Source organism: Scyliorhinus canicula, chromosome 7 (assembly GCF_902713615.1).
Source record: "Scyliorhinus canicula chromosome 7, sScyCan1.1, whole genome shotgun sequence".
Taxonomy (NCBI): domain Eukaryota; kingdom Metazoa; phylum Chordata; class Chondrichthyes; order Carcharhiniformes; family Scyliorhinidae; genus Scyliorhinus; species Scyliorhinus canicula.
In genome coordinates, this window is record NC_052152.1 from 196325084 (window position 1) to 196345676 (window position 20593).

At 44.2% G+C, this 20593-nt stretch overlaps 1 protein-coding gene across 11 annotated transcripts in view; it reads right to left on the bottom strand.

Annotated features, from left to right (window-relative positions):
* Positions 1–20593, bottom strand: part of cyldb (cylindromatosis (turban tumor syndrome), b) — a 46780-nt gene that overhangs the window by 17734 nt on the left and 8453 nt on the right. For 10 of the 11 annotated variants that reach the window (XM_038803608.1, XM_038803614.1, XM_038803611.1 and 7 more), the window contains 5 exons: positions 12509–12858; positions 7429–7594; positions 5122–5263; positions 3045–3152; positions 1603–1682 (listed from right to left, as the gene is read on the bottom strand). In XM_038803608.1, the coding sequence (XP_038659536.1) occupies positions 1603–1682; positions 3045–3152; positions 5122–5263; positions 7429–7594; positions 12509–12858 (846 nt within the window). The remainder of the gene's footprint in view (positions 1–1602; positions 1683–3044; positions 3153–5121; positions 5264–7428; positions 7595–12508; positions 12859–20593) is intronic. The other variant, XM_038803616.1, reaches the window with a different exon arrangement.

Below are 20593 nucleotides of genomic sequence, written 5' to 3' on the forward strand. Positions count from 1 at the left end.
TCATAAAATATACGTACATGCATGAGAACAGCACAAAAAACATTTTTTAAAAATCATGTTTAACTTCAGCGTGCAAAACAACTAATTCTGAAGATCATAGCGTTGGTTGAATTTATGCTAGAATACAGAGTAAAAGAGTATTGAATGAGAAAGTACAGAAGTACGACAGATAAATAAGACTAGTGAAGGAATAAAAAAATAATTTTACTGCTGTATAATAGACACATAGTACATCCTCAGCAATACAAAACATAAGCTGGGTAAACTTGAGAGATAGACAGATGCAAACTCAACAGCCAGGTGTCCCCAAGCGGATTTTGCCGGTTGCATAAAACTACAGGGTAACGACGTGAAATCTGAGCCTACATGCTCAACTGCGCTGCCATTGCACTAGAGTTTTATTGTTCCACTATTAGTGCCAAGGCATAGAGCACTGTGCAGATATAAAAAGTAGTCATCTAACTAAGCTGACCCATTTAAATATTGACCTTGACCAAGGGGAAATCTGGATTGCACAAATAACTCTGACCTCTGCTTCCAAGAGGAAGGATAGAAAGTATAAGAATCTAACACAATATCTAAAAATGATGCTAATTAAGAAGTAATTCTAACCACAAGTGTGAACAGCTTACAGTATTGTGTATGAAAATAATTGTATAAAGTCCCACCCCTTACATTCGCTGTGATGACCGCAATGTTTCATGATTCAGTCAGTTCTCGGCAAAACTACTAATTACAAATAGATTAATGGTTTTCAAAAAACAAAACAAAGTCAAATATCATCAAACTAAAGCGAGCTCAAGTCAATGTCATAATGTCCTTCAACAACAGAATAGGCCTCCTCGTGAACTTGCTTCTAGGCCTGGCCAAACTTGCCATTAACAAGTCCAGACACTGGGCAATCAGGGAGTCTGCCCCTCGCCCGCGGCTATGTTTCGCAGGTGGGCATTTTTCGAGAGGGAGCTTGTGGTGTCCAACTGGCATGATCGAGGCCTTTCATGGCAGGAGGGCACCACAGAGGATTGGGTGTTTTATTGATCCCTTTAATCCCACTTTGTTTTGCTGTTTTAAGTTTTCTGTGAGATTTGTTTTTGTTTGATGCAATGCCCCTTTAAGGAGCTGACTTTTAATTTATTCATAAATTTGTTCATTTAGTTTGATTAGTCCAAAACACCACCAACAAAACGTGCCAAAAGATAACGTCAGGTTGGAGAAAGAGATACTGATTATGTGCAATGGGGTTACAAGGTACTTTGATGGGACATGGGTTGAAAAAAATATTCCTAGCACTTGTAAAGGAATTATTTTATACACATGAGATATAAAAGATATTCAATGGTGAAAACAACACTGCACATATAATATAGCTGGGGAGATAGCGTTTGGTAAACAAATTCATGTAACAAACTAGCGAGAGAGAGTAAGAAAGAAAGAAAAAACATATGTATAATGTGGACTCATTAAAGATATACAACTAAATTATTAAATCATACATTTTTATTGTTGAAGATGTATAATAATAAAAGATATAATATATTCATACATTGTGGACTAATTAAATTAGCTTCTGTAGAATGTTACTTGTGCAAAAAAAAAAGTTACCCTTCTCTGCCGAAATAAACGTGTCACATCCTAATAGTTTCCTCAATTCTGTCACCTTATCTGCATTCACAACCCCAGTCCTAGGATCAAAGAATTTGTTGGTTAACCCTTGGCATCTTGAACAATTATTTAAAAATCCGGATCCTAGGTTACAGAAAAAATTACAAAGTGCAATATTTCAGAACGCTTCTACACTAATCATTTCCCTGCTGCCTTTCTGTCACCAAGGTTCTTGTTGGGTTACAGTTCCATAAATCCAGACAGATTTCCAGTACCTCTTGAAGAATAAATGTAAAGGATATTATTAGATTGGTAATCTGCTTAGGTTTCAGAATGAGAAATAGTTCATGCCTTTTGGGATTTTTGCCAATTTGGTTTAGAAGGAAATTTGAATTTAACTTATAATGTATTTCTACAGGGTCACTTTCTGTTTCCAGTCAGTTAACATCCAGAATTTTTTACGTTAAAAAGCTTGTAGACACTACAGTGGATGGTTGGGAATTCTGATGCTTTGTGCTAAAAATGGCAGTAGGAAGTTGATGGGGTCTCACCAAAACGTTTCATTCAGTTCGCTCATGTTGCATGTGAAAATAAACCAGCTTACTGATTTTCAATAGTTGGTCTACTGTTACAAGGGTGGCACAGTGGTTAGCACTGCTGCCTCACGGGGCCAGGGGCACGGATTCAATTCCGACCTTGGGTCACTGTCTCTGCGGAGTCTGCAAATTCTCCCCGTATCTGCGTGGGTTTCCTCCGGGCAATCCGGTTTCCTCCCACAGTCCAAAGATGTGCCCCTTAGGTGGAATGGCCGTGTTCAATTGTCCCATCGTGTCCAACGGTTAGATGAGGGTTATGGGGTTGCAAGGATAGGGCGGGAGATGGGTCTAGGTAGGGTGCTCTTTAAGAGGGTTGGTGTAAACTCGATGGGCTGAATGGCCTCCTTCTGCACTGTCAGGATTCTTTGATCCCTAGTCCATGCTGTTATTTAGCGGGATACTGCGCAATATAAATGCTCTCCAGATTTTAAGCAACGCAAAATTCACTTCTGGAATTGGACTGGTGATTCTTGCCCTAAAAGAATAGCTACGCTAGTGTTGTGAAATTTTCAACAATCCTGTCCTCAGACTTCCACACAAACACAGCAGGGATGTAACAAATATGTGCAAGCACCCTTGCTGATTTTCTCCTATTTGACTCAGTGTTGAGGCCAAATATGGTGCCTCGACCACTGCCTTGGCTGAAGTCAGCTAACTGAGCAGTGACTGAGAATTCAATCGGGGACATTGCTGCTCTGTATGGATCAGCTTCTCATCCCACCAGGGATGGCTGAAAAGTGCACTCAGCGATAATTATTACCAGAACTTTAAAATCAGTAAAAAGATCAAAATTGCAGCAATCTTCAAATGATCAGGTACAGGATTGCAAGTACAATCCTCACTCACTTTCGTAGAGGGTTGACTATGTCTTCCCTCAGTACACGTTGAATTTTCTCATCCTGTCCTCCAGGCATATGAAGTATACTATCCAACACGGACGTGAATGTGAATAAGCTGGAAGAACATTATTTTAAATGATGAAATTCATTGTGAAGTAAAATAAAAATCAGATGTGATTCAATGGCGTACGTTCTTATTCCTACAGTTTTAATAGCCATCAGACCTGGGAATTAAATATTTTCTATCATTGGCATATTGTGTCAGCTTTACGTACCTCTAATAATCTACAGCATTAACCAAGCTGCAAGGGAAGAGCTCCATCTATATTTCCTTGACTTGGATTCAATCAATTTTTCTCCCCATTTTCCACTAAGGGCAATTTACTTCCAGGTATGAAACTTGAAACAAATATTAGGAGACACAGAAACATGGTCTGGGAGTTACTCCAATTTTCCCATTCCATTTGGACACTGGTTCGCCTTGAACATGAATGGAGACTGGGAACTCAAAACTCTACAAGAGGGCTAGAATACAAGAGCAGGAATGTATTTCGAAGGCTGTATAAGGCTCTGGTCAGACCTCATTTGGAGCATTGTGAGCAGATTTGGGCTCCGTATCTAAGGAAGGATGTGCTGGGCTTGGAAAAGGTCCAGAGGAGATTCACAAGAATGATCCCTGGAATGAAGAGCTTGTCGTATGAGCAACGGTTGAGGACTCTGGGTCTGTACTCATTAGGGGTTTAGAAGGATGGGGGGGATATTATTAAAACTTATAGGATACTGCAAGGCCTGGATAGAGTGGATGTGCAGAGGATGTTTCCACTAGTAGGAAAAACTAGAACCATAGGGGACAATCTTAGACTAAAGTGACGATCCTTTAAAATAGAGGTGCGGAGAAATTTCTTCAGCCAGAAGGTGGTGAATCTGTGGAACTCTTTACCGCAGAAGGCTATGGAGGCCAAATCACCAAGTAAGTTCTTGATTATTAAGGGGATCAGGAGTTATGGGGATGAGAAAAATATCAGACATGATTGAATAGCGGAGCCGACTCAATGGGTCGAGTGGCCTAATTCTGATCCTATGTCTTATGGTCTAGCCACAATCCACAACTCTGATGCAGCAGGTGACCCGCTTTAAGGGCAGCACAAGTGGATAGCACTGTGGCTGCACAGCGCCAAGGTCCCAGGTTCTATTTCCCGCTGGGTCATGTCTGTGCGGAGTTTGCACGTTCTCCCCGTGTCTGCATGGGTTTCCTCCGGTGCTCCGGTTTCCTCCCACAGTCCAAGAGTGGCGCAGTAGTACCACCACAAACCAAGCTGGCTGGGTCCTCAAGGGCATAGCTGATACACTGGGACTGCAGCAGGTGGTAAGGGAACCAACAAGAGGCTAAATAAACTTGACCTCATCCTCACCAACTTGCCTGCTGCAGATGCATCTGTCCATGACAGTATCAGTAGGAGTGACCATCACACAGTTCTTGTAGAGATGAAGTCCCATCTTCACATTGAGGATACCCTCCATCGTGTTGTGTGGCACTACCATTGTGTCAAATGCCCTTAGTGACCAAAATATGTTAGGAGGAGTTATTGGGTTACAGGGATAGGGTGGACGTGAGGACTTAAATGGGTCGGTGCAGACTAGATGGGCCGAATGGCCTTCTTCTGCACTGTATGTTCTATGTTATGACCCATTTCAGGGCCTACAAATGATTCAATAATGCACATTCACCATAACATTGGAAACCCTTCCATTAGTGCGGAGTGTTATTCTTATATTCAAAAACACACATCCCTCTGGCCTTTCAGTGAGGTGGCTACATACGTTATAATTATTGTCAAATTGTGCACCATTTGATAGCTGTGAATGCCACCATTTTGAGACACAAAACTTTAATTTCATCAGCCGAACCTAACTTCAACAACTAGAAGTGGCTTAATGAGACTGCACCTGGTCAAAACCAGAAACTAGAGTTTATATTCCTCATCCGCATCTGCTGGATGTTTTCCGCTTACAACGATCAGTTTCTTCACAAGAACAGCAGAATCCTATCGCAACTGACTTAAAACTAGAAACATCAGTCGAACCTGAAAATTGTGGAGTCCAGATAACAAGAATTGTAATGTCCTTGAATCCCTTTCATTCTTCCCTTCATCAGCTGTAGAGCTTCATCTTCTCGCACTGGTGGGACATCCTCTTTTACAGTCAGATAATCTGCAGCAGTTTTTCCTTGTAATTGAAACGGACCAAATTCATATTTTCAATACTGACACAGACCTGCATCACATATTAATGATCTCAACAATCGAGCACTCCATCGAAGAAGGCGATGCTTGAGAGGAGCCGCAGTGAGGGAGGGCTGACTTTGCCGAGTCTGATTAACTATTACTGGGCGGCTAATATCGCTATGATAAGGAAGTGGATGGTGGATACGGGGTCTATCTGGGAGCGGGTGGAGGCGGCTTCGTGCAGGGGCTCCAGCTTGGCAGCCCTGGTCACGGCTCCTCTACCGCTGCCGCCAGCCAGGTACTCCATCAGCCCGGTAGTGGTGGCGACCCTGCGGATATGGAGCCAGTGGAGGAGGCATGTAGGGGAGATGGGGGCGTCTGTCTGGGTGCCAATCTGCGACAACCATCGGTTTGCCCCCGGGAGTATGGATGGAGGGTTTCGGGCGATATGTTCCTGGAAGGGAGCTTTACGAGTTTGAGGAGCTTGGAGGAGAAATTTGGTCTGGTAAGGGGAAATGATTTCAGGTACCTACAGTTGCGGGACTTTATCCGCAGACAGGTCCCATCCTTCCCATGCCTCCCGCCAATGGGGATCCAAGACAGAATAGTCTCTAGGGGGGAAAGGAGGGGAGGGTAGAGTCTCTGATATTTATAAGGTGCTCATGAAGGAGGAAGGGTCCCAGACGGAGGAACTGAAACTCAAATGGGAGGAGGAGCTAGGCGGGGAAATGGAGGACGGGATGTGGGCAGAAGCCATGAGGAGGGTGAATTCGACCGCAACATGTGCCAGGCTCGGCCTGATTCAATTTAAGGTCGTTCATCGGGCCCACATGACAGTGGCCCGGATGGGCAAATTCTTTGGGGTAGAGGACAAATGCGCTAGGTGCGCAGGAGGACCAGCGAACCACGTACACATGTTTTTGGGGTTTTGGAAGACCCGAGAGCCCAGGGTAAGAAAGAGGCCGATGTTTTGGCCTTTGCTTCCCTGATAGCCCGGCGACGAATATTATTGGCATGGAGGGACTCAAAGCCCCCGAAGACCGAGTTGTGGCTTACGGACATGTCGAGTTTCCTGGGTATGGAAAAAACTAAGTTCGCCTCGAGGGGATCTGTACAGGGGTTCGCCGGAAGGTGGCAACCATTCATTGACTTCTTTGCAGGAGAGTGAGAGTCAGCAGAGGGGGGGTGGGGGGGGTTAGAGTAGAGTAGAGTAGGAGGGATAAATTGGCGGGTAGTGCCGGTGAGAGAGGAGCGGGCTTGTGCAGTATGTTACGATTGAAGTATTGAATGTACGCGGATGTTTGCACATTTTTGCCTTTTTTGCTTTCTTTCGGTTGATGTCTGTAACTGTTTACAATGCCAAAAAACTACCTCAATAAAATTGTTTGTTAAAAAAAACAATCGAGCACTCCAATGAAGGGAACCCCCGGCAACATGCAACAACGAAAGAAAAAGTTTAACTGCAGACCCCAATTTAATTGGGCCACAATATGAAAAACTCAAATAAGACATACAAAATCTGATCCTGAAGTCCCAATGACCAGAGTGAATTACTGGGCTAGAATTTAATAGGAACATTCCTCAGACTTTGCTATATCCCCAACTTGAATGTAAAGAAATCTGCTATATCATTCACTGGCATCACATTCTCAGATCTTGTTCTTGGCAGTGAATTAGCTTTAGGCTCCATAAGAGTGTTTCTCCTACTTTATAGAACGATATAGTGGCTTATAATTCCATTCCCTTCTAAGTGCGTGAGTTAAGAATGCAAACGGCTGTTATCTTCTCTAACCAGATAAATTTTGTGTCATTTTAGGCTAGGGAAAAAATAACAGAATGGTAAAACTGGTCCCCAAGCTTGGCCAAGCAGTCGCATGCTAAAAACACCAACGTGTTAACTCCACCAACATTACCCAAACTGCTCAGTATTTCCCAATATTTCCTGTTTTTATATTTATTTCTAAGGCTGAATGAAAACTTAACAGGTGCTCATGTATTTTACACATGCTTTTCTGCTGCTGCAGAATTCCACCAACAGGTATCCGATAATGAATTTGCCAAGTTACTTCAGTGACAGATTCTTTATTTTGCCCCCAATAAGGTACTGTAGCAATTCTCCATCTAAATGTCCACAATGATAGCGCAGAAAGCAACGAGTAATTTTACCTGGTGCATGAAGTGGACTGCCTGGTATCTCCTTTGGTGCATTTGAACAAAAACGGGCATCTGGCTTACAGTTCCTTAACGGTATAAAAATTGCTTTGTTCTGCTCACAATTGAAGTAACGATTTTTCTCAAAGGTTCCATCATTAGCATCATTTAGTTCATAGTCCTATAAATAAATCATTTTAAAAAGAGGCCAAAGTATTACTTCCCAATGTTGCAAAATTGTCTTTGAATTCAACTCTTGACTTTTCCCTCCCTGGAGTCCATATTCTTTTAAATTTTATAACCCCATACAGCAAATATCACTTCCAGTTCCGTACTACCAAACGACTAGAGTATTGCTGAAAAAAGACACATGCTGTTAAAGCTTTTCAACTTGCACTTTTCACGACAGAAATACCAAATTGTATAGGGAACTATTTATACTGCATGAGTGCTGATTAATTGGCAAGCAGACCCTGATTGGTTTCCTCCCAGAAGTCCCGAAAGACATGCTTGTTAGGTAATTGGACATTCTGAATTCTCCATCGATATATCCGAACTGGCGCCATTGCAGTGTTGATGTAAGTTTACTTGTGACACTAATAAAGATTATTATTATTAATGAATATTGGTAGTTAGTCTATCACCAGAAATGGCAGTTAATTGTCAGTTATTAGTCAACTGGTGCATTCTCCACAGCAATGTCTCTACTCATCTGTGTCCACTTGCCAACCAATCAGTGCCAACCAATCAGCACTCTCTTCTCCTGCAGTATAAAGTGATGTCCCCATTACAATTTAGTATTCTTGCGATTTGTCCTGATAAGTGCAAGGAAAGCAGCTTTGATAGAATGTCTTTTTTCAGTAATATTCAACATCTGTTTTGTAACAACCAACAACAAAATGGGAATATACTGACAAGGGCAGATGAAATGAGAGATCTTGGCATCCAAGTGCACAGGTCCCCAAAAGTAGCAGTACAGGTAGATAAGATTGTAAAGAAGATTTATGAATGCTCTCCTTCATTGGCAGAGGTATAGAATACAGAAGTAGGGATATAATGATGGAAATGTATAAGACACTGGTGACACCACAACTGGAGTACTGTATGTAGTTCTGGTCACCACATTATAGGAAGGATGTAATTGCTCTGGAGAGAGTGCAGAGAAGATTTACTAAAATATTGCCAGGGTGGAGAATTGTAGCTACAAGGAGAGACTGGGAGATTGAGAAAGGGATGGGTAGTCCAGGTGTTCCAGGGCTGGATTCGAAGACCAGGGGGGTAGCAATTCCGATCGTAAGGGTGTGGCATTCGAGGCTGGGAGAATTGTGGCAGATAAGGGTGGTGGGTATATAATGGTGAGTGGAAAGTGGGAGGGGGTCTGGGTGGTGTTTGTGAATGTCTACACTCCGAATTGGGATGATGTGGAATTTATGAGACACATGCTAGGCAAAATCCCGGACTCGAGAGTCACACAACCTGATCATGGGGGGGGGGAGACTTTAACACAGTCATTGACCCCGAGCTGGACCGGTCGAATCCCAGGACAGGGAAGCGACCGGCAGTGGCTAAGGAACTGAAGGGCTTTATGGAGCAGATGGGGGGTGGATCCCTGGAGGTTCGCCCGGCCGAGAGCGAAGGAGTTCTCTTTTTTCTCCCACGTTCATCAGGTTTATTCCCACATAGACTTCTTTGTCTTGAGCAGGGCGTTAATCCCAAAGGTGGCGGGGACAGAATACTCAGCAATCACAGTCTCGGACCATGCCCCGCACTGGGTGGAGCTGCAGCTTAGTGGGGAGAGAGGGCAGCGCCCACTCTGGAGACTGGATATGGGGCTGCTGGCGGATAAAGAGGTTTGGGGGTGGATTAGCAGAAACATCCAGGATTACCTGGAAACAAACAATACGGGTGAGGTAGCAGCGGCAATGGTCTGGGAGGCTCTGAAGGCAGTTGTCAGAGGGGAACTCATCTCAATTCGATCCCATAGGGGAAAGAGTGGAGAGGGAGAGACTGGTGGAGGAGATACTCCGAGTGGACAAGAGATACGCGGAGGCCCCCGAGACGGGGCTACTGAGGGAGCGGCGGAGTTTGAACTGTTGATCACAGGGAAAGCGGTAGCACAGCTGAGGAAGGCAAGGGGGGCAGTCCATGAGTATGGGGAGAAAGCGAGTAGAATGCTGGCACACCAACTGCGAAAGAGGGAGGCGGTCAGGGAAATCGGGGAGAGTAAAGAATAAGAAGGGTAACACAGTCTTGGATCCAGAGGGGTGAACAAAGTCTTTAAGGAATTCTATAGTAAACTATACGAGTCGGAGCCCCCGACAGGAACGGAAGGGATGAGGCAATTTTTGGACCAGTTGAGGTTTCCAAAGGTGGAAGAGGACCTGGTGGAGGGGCTGGGGGCCCCGATTTAATTGGAGGAGATTGTCAAGGGTGTAGAGGGCCTGCAATCGGGTAAAGCTCCGGGGCCGGGCGGTTACCAGGTAGAATTCTATCAGAAATTTTCGGAAATATTGAGCCCACTCCTGATGAGGACCTTCAATGAGGCTAGCGAGAAGGGAACCTTCCCCCAAACAGTGTCACAGGCCTTGATCTCACTCATTCTTAAACGAGGGAAGGACCCGAAACATTGCAGGTCATACAGGCCGATTTTGCTTTTAAATGTGGATGCTAAATTGCGAGCTAAGATTCTGGCCACAAGAATTGAGGATTGCATCCCAGGGGTGATAGAGGAAGACCAGACTGGGTTTGTTCAAGGCAGACAACTCAACCAATGTCCGGAGACTTTTGAATATTATTATGATGATCTCAGAGGGAGGGAGGCGGAGGTCGTAATAGCGATGGACGCAAAGAAAGCCTTTGACCGGGTGGGGTGGGAGTACCTGTGGGAAACGCTGGGGAGGTTCAGGTTTGGTGAGGGCTTTATTGGCTGGGTGAAATTGCTGTATCAGGCGCCTGTAGCAAGTGTATGTACAAACCGGCTGAAGTCGGGGTAATTTGAGCTTCACCGGGGAACAAGGCAGGGGTGTCCCCTCTTCCCGTTACTATTTGCCTGAGCTATAGAACCACTAGCTATGGCGCCGAGAGCCTCGAGGGACTGGTTCGGGGGGGGGGGGGGACATCGGGTCTCGCTATACGCGGATGATTTGCTCCTGTACATTTCGGACCCTGTAGAGGGGATGGGGGAGGTTCTGCAGATCCTGTGGGATTTTGGTCGTTTTTCAGGGTACAAACTGAACATGGGAAAGAGCGAGTTGTTTGTGATCCAGGCCAAGGGGCAGGAGGAGAGACTGAAAGAGCTGCCGCTCAGGATGGTAGAGAAACATTTTCGTTGCCTGGGTAAACAGGTGGCCAGGAAATGGGATGCCCGATGCCCTGCACAGGCTCAACCTGACCCGGTTGGTGGAGCAAATGGAAGGGGACTTTAAAAGGTGGGACATGCTCCCGCTGTCACTGGCAGGGAGGGTGCAGACCGTGAAAATCTCCAGATTTTTGTTTGTCTTTCAGTGCCTCCCCATCTTCATCCCCAAGGCCTTTTTTAAGCAGGTGAGTAGGATCATTACGGGCTTTGTGTGGGCGAATAAGACCCCACGAGTAAGGAGATCGCTGTTGGAGCGCAGTCGGGGGGGGGGCAGTGAGTTGGCACTGCCGAACTTTCGCAACTACTACTGGCCAGTCAATATAGCTATGATTAGGAAGTGGCCGATGGGTAGGGGGCGGTATGGGAGTAGCTGGAGGCGGCATCATGTAAAGGTACTAGTCTGGGAGCTTTGATAACGGCTCCTTTGCTGTTCTCGCCAACCCGTTACTCCACAAGTTACTCCACAAGGTGGTGGCGACACTGCGGATCTGGGGACAGTGGAGGAGGTACAAGAAGGTGGAGGGACCGTCGGTCTGGGCCCCGATATGGAACAACCACAGGTTTGTCCCGGGTAGGATGGATGGTGGGTTCCAGAGCTGGCAGAGGGCAGGCATCAGAAGGATGGGATTTCTGTTCATAGATGGAAGCTTTCCCAGTTTGAAGGCGCTAGAGGAAAAATTTAATCAGCTGTCAGGAAATGCCTTTACATATCTGCAAGTACGAGCCTTCCTGAAAAAAAACAGGTAGTGGCCTTTCCGGCGCTGCCGCCACTGAGGAAACGGGACAGGGTGGTCTCTGGCACCTGGGTGGGGGAGGGGAAGGTGTCGGATATCTACCGGAAACTACAGGAGGCGGAGGAAACCCCGATGGAGGAGCTCAAGTGCAAGTGGGAGGAGGAGCTAGGTGAGGAGTTGGAAGCGGGTCTGTGGGTTAATTCCTCCTCATCATGTGCCAGGCTCAGTCTAATTCAATTTAAGGTGGTCCACCGGTCACACATGACGGCAGTGAGAATGAGCAAGTTTTTTGGGGTAGAAGACAGTTGTATGAGGTGCAAGGGCAGCCCTGCAAACCATGTCCACATGTTTTGGGCATGCCCGGAGCTAAGAGAGTTCTGGCAAGGGTTCGTGAGGGCAATGTCCAAGGTGCTTAACACACGGGTGGTGCCGAGTCCAGAGATAGCGATCTTTGGAGTGTCAGAAGACCCAGGTGTTCAGGGGGCGAAAGAGGCCGACGTCTTGGCCTTTGCCTCCCTAGTAGCCCGGAGACGGGTTTCATTAATGTGGAGGGACTCGAAGCCCCCGAGTGTAGAGACTTGGGTTAACGACATGGCTGGGTTTCTCAGCCTCGAGAAAATAAAGTTTGCCTTAATAGGGTTCTCCCGGAGGTGGCAGCCGTTCGTCGACTTTCTCGGGGAAAATTAAAATGTCAGCAATCCGTGTTGAGGGGGGGTGGTTTAGTGCTTCACTGGGATGGTGTGGAAAGACTGGGTTGCGTGGGGTAATGTCTGTTTAATTGTTACTGTATATTCTCTTTTTACACTACGTTTATGTTCACTCGTTTGTTTTGCTATTATTGTTACTACTGTTTTATTATGAAAAATTCTGCAAAACCTTAATAAAAATACTTTTTTAAAAAGTCTTTAAGCCATTGACATCCTTAGTATAAATATCTATTTTTTAGAAATTGAAATGTATATGTCGCACATGGTTCAGAAAACATCTTTACACTCATACTCACTAATTCAATTCCTGCCCAGCGATTGCAGTACCCTTCTGGTGTGCCAATCCACCTAATAACTCCATAGACTATTGCATTATTATGCAGTTTCACCTCCACCATTGACTCAACCTCCAGAGCTGGATTTTCACTCTCAGCAGGCTCAGCATCAGGACTGGATGGGGTGGACATCCCCGGGGGAAAAGTTTTCAAAGTGTAGTGATTAGAATTCTTTGAATGGTCTGACGTGGCACCAGAGGGTAGATGTGGGGTTGAAACGTCATTTGATGTTTCTCTGCCCATTCTTCTAGAAGGCAAACCAACTTGTTGGGGTGGACTTCCAACCGGCGACTTGTTCCAATGTTTTTCATCTACCAGGAAATTAGCAGGAAATTGTCAATACACAATATAAACATACAGACTAAAAATAACATGGTTGGTGGTGGAATTTAAACTCAATAGAACATCTAGAATTAAAAGTCTAATGATGACCATGAAATCACTGTCGATTGTTTTAAAAACTCATCTGGTTCACTAATGTCCTTCAGGGAAGGAAAACTGCCGCCCTTACCTGGTCTGGCCTACATGCGACTCCAGGTCCAGAGCAATGTAGTTGACTTTTAAACGCCCTCTTTATGTGGTGGACTCTTCGCCCTCTTAAATCGGCTAGCGAGCCCCTCAGTTGTACTTCTTTTTTAATTTTGTTTTAATTTTTCTAATTAAGGGCAATTTAGCGTGGCCAATCCATCTATCCTGCACGTCTTTGGTTTGTGGGTGTGAGACCCACGCAGACACCGGGAGAATGTGCAAACACCACAGAGACAATGACCCGGGGCCGGGATTGAACCCGGGTCCTTGGCACCGTGAGGCAGCAGTGCTAATCACTGCACCACCGTGTCACTCAGCTCCAAACTTCATTACAGCCTTTGTTCAAATTTGGACAGAAGAGCTGAACTTCAGAGATGAGGTGGGTGACTGCCCTTGACATCAAGGCAGCATTTGATCGATGTATGGCATCAAGGAGTCCTCGCAAAACTGGAGTCAATGGGAATCAGTGGAAAAAATCTCCGCTGGTTGGGATCATACCTGGCATAAAGGAACGTGGCTGTGGTGGTTGGAGGTCAATCATCTCAGTTCCAGGACCTCACTGCAGGAGTTCCTCAGGGTAGTGTCTGAGGCTCAACCATCTGACTGCTTCATCAATGACATACCTTCCATCATCAGGTTAGATGTTCAGCACCATTCGCAACTCCTCAGATACTGAAGCAGTTTATGTCCAAATGCAGCACGAGATGGACAATATGCAGGCTTGGGCTGACAAGTGGCAAGTAACATTTGCACAACACACCAGGGTTAGAGGATTTAACCCTGACATTCAATGGCATTACCGTCGCTGAAATCCCCAGTATCAACATCCTGGGGCTTAACATTGGCCAGAAACTAGACTAGCCATATAAATACTGTGGCTACCAGAGCAGTTCAAAGGCTGGTAAAACTGCGGCGACTAACTCACCTCTAGTCCCCGAAGTCTGTCCACCATCTAAAAGGCACAACTCGGGAGAGTAATGGAATACTCTCCACTTACCTGGATGAGTGCAGCTTCAATGAGTGAAGCTTGACACCATCCAGGACAAAGCAGACCGCTTGATTGCCATCCATTGCATAAGCATTCACTCCCTCCACCACCGACGAACAACGGCAGCTGCATGTGCCATTTACAAGATGCACTGCAGGAACTCACCAAGATTCCTTAAGAATCCAACCTCCGCCATCCAAAAGTACAAAAGCAGTAGGTACATGGGAGCATCATCCCCTGGAGGTTCCCCTCTGAGTCACTCACCATCCTGACTTGGCAGTATCGCCGTTCCTTCACTGTCGCTGGATCAAAGTCACAGAATTTACAGTGCAGAAGGAGGCTACTCAGCCCATCGAGTCTGCACCGGCCCTTGAAAAGAACACCCCACCTAAGCCCACACCTCCACCCCATCTCCATAACCCAGTAACCCCACCTAACCTTTTTTTTTTGGATACCAAGGGCAATTTATCATCGCCAATCCACCTAACCTGCACGTCTTTGGACTGTGGGAGGAATCCGGAGTACCCGGAGGAAACCCACGCAGACACGGGGAGAATGCGCAGACTCCGCACAGACAGTGATCCAAGCCAGGAATCGAACCTGGGACCTTGGGAGCTGTGAAGCAACTGTGCTAACCACTGTGCTACCGTGCTGCCCAAATCCTGGAACTCCCTCTAAAATAGCAGAGGGTATACCTACGCCACAGTGGTTCAAGGCAGCTCACCACCTGCTTCTGAAGGGCAACTAGGGATGGGCCTAGCCAGCGATGCCCGCATCCCGTAAATTACATTTTTAAAACCTTACTCTGACATTGACTATACTGGGGTCCGAGTGAGTTTTTCTACTCATGGCTTTTTGAAGGCAAGAGATAGGTGAAGGAAAATGGGTCGCTTCCCATGTTAACCTGATATTCTTCAATTAAGTTCTGACAAAAAACCAAGGTATTAAAGGAAAATTTCCTTGGGCTGCACTCAGGTGTTAACAACCGAAAAACAAATTACATACAGACACGTCAGTTCAAAACCAGAATGTGAATGTTAGAAAGCATAGTCAATTGGTCGGGTTGAATGAAGCTCACACCGAAGCAAGCTCCTAAAATTAATTTGGCAAGTATCACCTAGTTTGTTGCGGCCACAGCATAAAAAGCCCATAATTCTGCAAAATGTCTATCATCTCACTCTTGATATGTTATAAAGAAAAAGGGCACGCATTTTAAAGGGCTTTCACAGCCTAAGGAAGTGCTTTCCAGCCAAATCAGAAACTCTTTGAAGGGTAGTAACTGTTAAAATATAGGGCAACACAGCAGTAAGTGTGTGTGCATCAAGGTCCCATAAACAACAATGAGATATATCACCAGGTAATCTATTTTAGTGATGTTGATTGATGGGTGAATATTTGCCATTTTATTGAAACAAACGCTCCACTTTGAACAGTGCCATGGGATCTTATCCATCAAATCAAGGGGCAGATGGGGACCTCAGTTTAACTTCGCATTAAAAAGATGGTATGTTCCACAGTGTATGCTCCCTCAGTACTGCAACGGGTGTCAGCCTCGATTAAGTGCACAAGTCTCTGGAGTCTAATTTGATCAGGACGACAACAACAGTTGATAAAGAAAATTGAAAATGTCTAATGATTGCATTGCAATGGCCTCTTTAAATTTTGCTTTCGGATAAATTATTGACGTGGCAATGAAGAAACTTTACCCGACATCCACTCTATTTTCCAGCCAACACGTGGGAAATTATAAAAAAATGTCAGAAGTACGAAACTCCCCAGCACCAAAACTCTTTGCATTATTTCAATCTTCTAGTTGCTAATATTGAAAATAAATACAACGCATTTTATACTTAAACATTCTACAATAAACAATCACACCCAAATGCCATTTACAGCAAGTATTACCAGGCACCCAAGTAGAGTTATCATAGTCTTCGGTGAAGGGGAAAAAAACGAATAAAGCCTTATATACTTTCCACAAAAATGCAATAGGGGATAAATTTACAAACTGGACTCGGTGAAGCATTCCTGTGCAGTTCACAAGTTTGTGAGTCTTTGTTCTTTCACATCAGCATTCTGTTCTTTGGATGGGTTGGAACAGAGAAGGAAACTATTTGTCCTGATAGTCATTCTAGTTACTCAGCAACAGTGTGAGTGGTGAATTTATAAAATTCAGAAAGAGTTGGGGCTGTGCAGTTGAGAAACAGATGGACACTGTTAGACTTCACCTCACTGACACACTTGTTTAATTAATAAGGCTTAAGTTGTTAAACTGTACCTATGTTTAGTGATGGAAAGTCTCAATTTTATTTGTATGTATTATTGTAATGTTAAGATATCTTTAAGTTGGCATATCTTAAGTATAAAATATCATAACGTAGCTTAAACAAAACACAGAAGTGAACAGAGGTTATATTTGGGACACGTTGCATTTGAGCACTAGTGTGTCCAGCATATGCAATAAACAGAAGCCAAAACTGGGGCAATTATTGACTAAAAGAATGGTCTGAGGGCTAGAATTGTAAAAGGGTACAAGTCCAGGTTACTTTGATGTAGGGAATCCATAAATATTAATAAAGCAATGTAAATATAGGGTGTAAGTTAAGGTTAGGGTTTTGTAGGGAGGTTATGAGCACACTTCCTGTTGGTGAGGATTTACTAATATTTCAGAAAAGTTTGTTGTATTCATACTGCTGCTCAGACTTGGGCTGAATGTTGCAAAAGCTCCCTGAAAAAAAGGGTATAAAAATAAAGCAGCAGCAATTGGACCTTTGCGTTTGCCAGGGGGTACCATTTGTTTCAGGTGACTTGCTGAAAGGGAACTTTTACCAGGCGAGAGTTAGGAGCTAGTAGTTGTGCCAAGCAAGGTTTGGGGTTTACTGCAAGAAACCCAGAGCTAAATATGGGTTTAGGGTTTGCCGCGAGAAACAGAAGTAACTAAAGGCTAGGAATTGCCATGAGAATTCAGATAGCTAAGAATTTTCCATATGAAGTCCAAGGTATCAAGGTTAGAATTCAGTATTAAGACAGGAGATAGTTGCTTTAAGAGAAAGTGAAAGCTGCCTAGAGCACTCAACAGTAATTTGAAACTGGGAGAGAAAGCATTCGGCAAGTGGCTGTGACAGAGAGTAGGAAATTTGAAATCTTAAAAAGGTGCAAATGGGCTTTGTATGCATATTAGCATTAAGCTGAGAAAGGTAGAATCTTTAAGACTTCAAGAGTCAAGACCCCAAAAGTTCCAGAAAGCAAGAAGGGAAAACCCCAGAAATTCCTGGAAGCAAGACGGCCCTAGAAGTCCTGGGATCCATGGGAAAGACAGTGGCTGGGATTCTCCATCGCGAGTCTGCCTCGCTGCCTCTGCTGGCGAGGACGGAGAATTTAACGCTCAGGCAAAACTCCCATTCCTCCAGGGGGACCAGGAAATCCCACTGACTCATTTTAAATTGTGTTTAGGATCCCCCCCATCACTGAGCTAACAACAATCAATTGCTACCTGCACATGGAAATACTGGTCAAATCATTAAAATTATAATTCATTGGTGACAGTTTCTTTTATAAATTGATTTAGGTATATTTTTCTATACTGCTTTGAAAGTAACTACAAGAATTTACTGAAGGAGTTAATTCATGACATGCAACAGCATTTCAAAAAGAAATCCAAGCAATCAAAATCACAACATCTGGCAGCAATGGTGCCTCATTTCAAGTGCTCCACTTGCTGTACTGAGAGCAGAAGCAACTCAGAATAGTTTTAAACATATGGTGGTAACATGATATTGTCTGTGGTCCTCGCTGCAAGTATACTCAATACATTGGACATAATAGATACTGAAAGAATCCTTCCTGTTGATTCTCTTATTTCCTCTTTCTTCATTTTTGCCATTATTATTTTTGATCCATGGACGTTTAATGAACATGTATCTTTAGGTCAAGCAGCAGGGAGAATGACACATTCAAAAAGTTGAAACAGAGTATATGGTGATGCTAGCTTTGGACAGGAAGACCCAGACTTTTCAACACCCAAAAGATGGAGTGGGACTCAGTTTAATTGGTTGGCTGGTGGCCAATGATTTGGCCAAAAAGGCTGTATTCTGCCCGGTAGCAGGTGGTGTTTAGACCCTGCCTGAGTGGGATGATTTCCAGAGACCTAAGGAAAGCAGAGTTTGACTCCTAGAAGCACAGGGACAAGGACCTGCTTCTTCTCTCTCTCCAGAAAGACTGTGAGTTGATGTATTTCTGAACCTACAGAGAACCTGAATGAATGGATCTGCAGGGAAACCATTACAGGTGGCAAAAACATACCTAAATCTGAAAGCTTACTTTGAAGAAAGGTCTGCTTAAAGACAACCATCTGAAACAAAGACTTTTTTTTCCTTTTACCTATAATTTTCATTCCGCTCCTTCCATCTGTGTTTGTCTATCTTGGGGGTTTGTTTATAGAGGGTGGGGATTAGGAAGTCAATAATAGTTAACCAGTTGTACTTGCTGCATATTTTATTGTGGTTCTTGTTATAAATAAGAAGTAATTGGGTTTAAATTTACAAACCTGGTGACTGTAACTATTGGGCAGCCAAGGGCCTCAGACTTTGTTTTTTTTTTCTGAGAATTACTGGTTAACTTAATTGTGTAACAACTTCGGATCAAATGGGGCTGGAATTGACCACGCACTAGCCCAAGGGGTCGGAACAATATACCGAGGTGGATTGGTTGAAGGGGGGAAATGCCCTTTCTAGATAAAGGATGAACAAGTAGAATTTCTGGTAGCATAGAAAGTTAAAAATGCTTGTCCCTCACAGGAATTGGATTTTTTTTCACAAAAATGAGATCAACGCTATATGCTCCACTATCCATAGTTGATTTGTTTTCAGTCACTACATGCCTTGAAATTATTTTCCAAAATGACTTTGCCTTGCTTTGTTAGTAATTGTTCCACAGATATTGTGTACATGAGGTATCAACCTCATCATACCATCATTAGTCAGACTACAACAGTATTCTAAAATTGTCTCACCCATGGAGCATTAAAAGATTGCAGTACCCATCTTCTGTCAATGCAGGGAGCTCCATTTCCATAGTTTGAGGGATCTACACTACAGAAACATGGGAGAGGGTCACTGAATCAATGGATAGGACATCATAGAATAAAGATTTAAATTCAGCGCTCATTTTTTTCCATGCAGTTTTACCATATTTTTGTACTCATTAACCTTTTTAAAAAAATAAATTTAGAGTACCCAATTCATTTTTTCCAATTAAGGGGCAATTTATCATGGCCAATCCACCTACCCTGCACATCTTTGGGTTGTGGAAGTGAAACCCACGCAAACACGGGGAGAATGTGCAAACTCCACACGGACAGTGACCCAGAGCCGGGATCGAACCTGTGACCTCGGCACCGTGAGGCAGCAGTGCTAACGACTGCACCACCGTGTTGCCAACTCATTAACTAATTGTACTGTTAACTCATACATGACTGTTGTCAATACTAAATATTTTTTGCAATTATGGTACTGTTTTCCTCTGGGTACTGAAGGGAACATTGCAAACTCAGGAAAACAGCATGTTATTATTTGGTAGCATTTCCTACATCAAAAATATAATATCACTGTGACAGTGAAGGAATTTTAATTTCTACACTCTCTTTTCCAAATCCCAAGTCATGTATCCAGAGCTACATCTAAGATGGGTGGCTCGGTGGCGCAATGGTTACACTGTTACCTCACAGTGCCGGGGACCCGCGTTCGATCCCGACCCTGGGTTACCGTCTGTGCGGAATTTGCACATTCTCCTTGTGTTTGCGTGGATCTCACCCCACAACCCAAAGATGTGCAGGGTAGGTGGATTGGCCACACTAAATTGCCCCTTAATTGAAAAAAATAGTTGGGTACTCTAAATTTGTTTAAAAAGAGCGACATCTAAGTGAATATTGAATGGCCAATATTTTGTGGGGTTGCAATGGCATTCAGAATCTCCCTCACTCGTGCAGTGTGGTACAAATGTAATGTTTTATAAGATTATTGTGTTTTTAGTTTAAGTTAAATAGAGTAATAAAGGAAGTCATGCTACTGGCTAGGAGTTCTGTCTGACAACAACCTGAGTCCCCATAGGTATCAGGGGGCCTAGGTTAAGATATATTCAGAACCAGGTGCAATGTTTTCACACCTGCTAACAAAGGCAAAAGGAGATGTTCTTGTTTTTACAGACTTTTTGCCTCAGACAGTCTTCCAGTAGAGACACAGAAAGAGAAAGAAGACACAGCAGTTGGAGACGGATAAGGCTGTCTGTCGTGTTAGTTACCAGGCAGAATGCTGGGGGAAACTTGTCTACTGGTCAAAGAGGAACCCAGAATGATTTAAAGGATATTGGAAGGTTTGCTCTGCTGAGGCTTGAAGAAGAAATCGCCAGAGTGTGGCTTACAGCTGAATGTCAGTTTGTGTATTTCAGAGGACAGAGGGAGAGAACGTTCAATCGTCATGGGACATTACTATTCGACAAAATAAAGACGTGAACCCTTTGGAGGTTGGTCATGA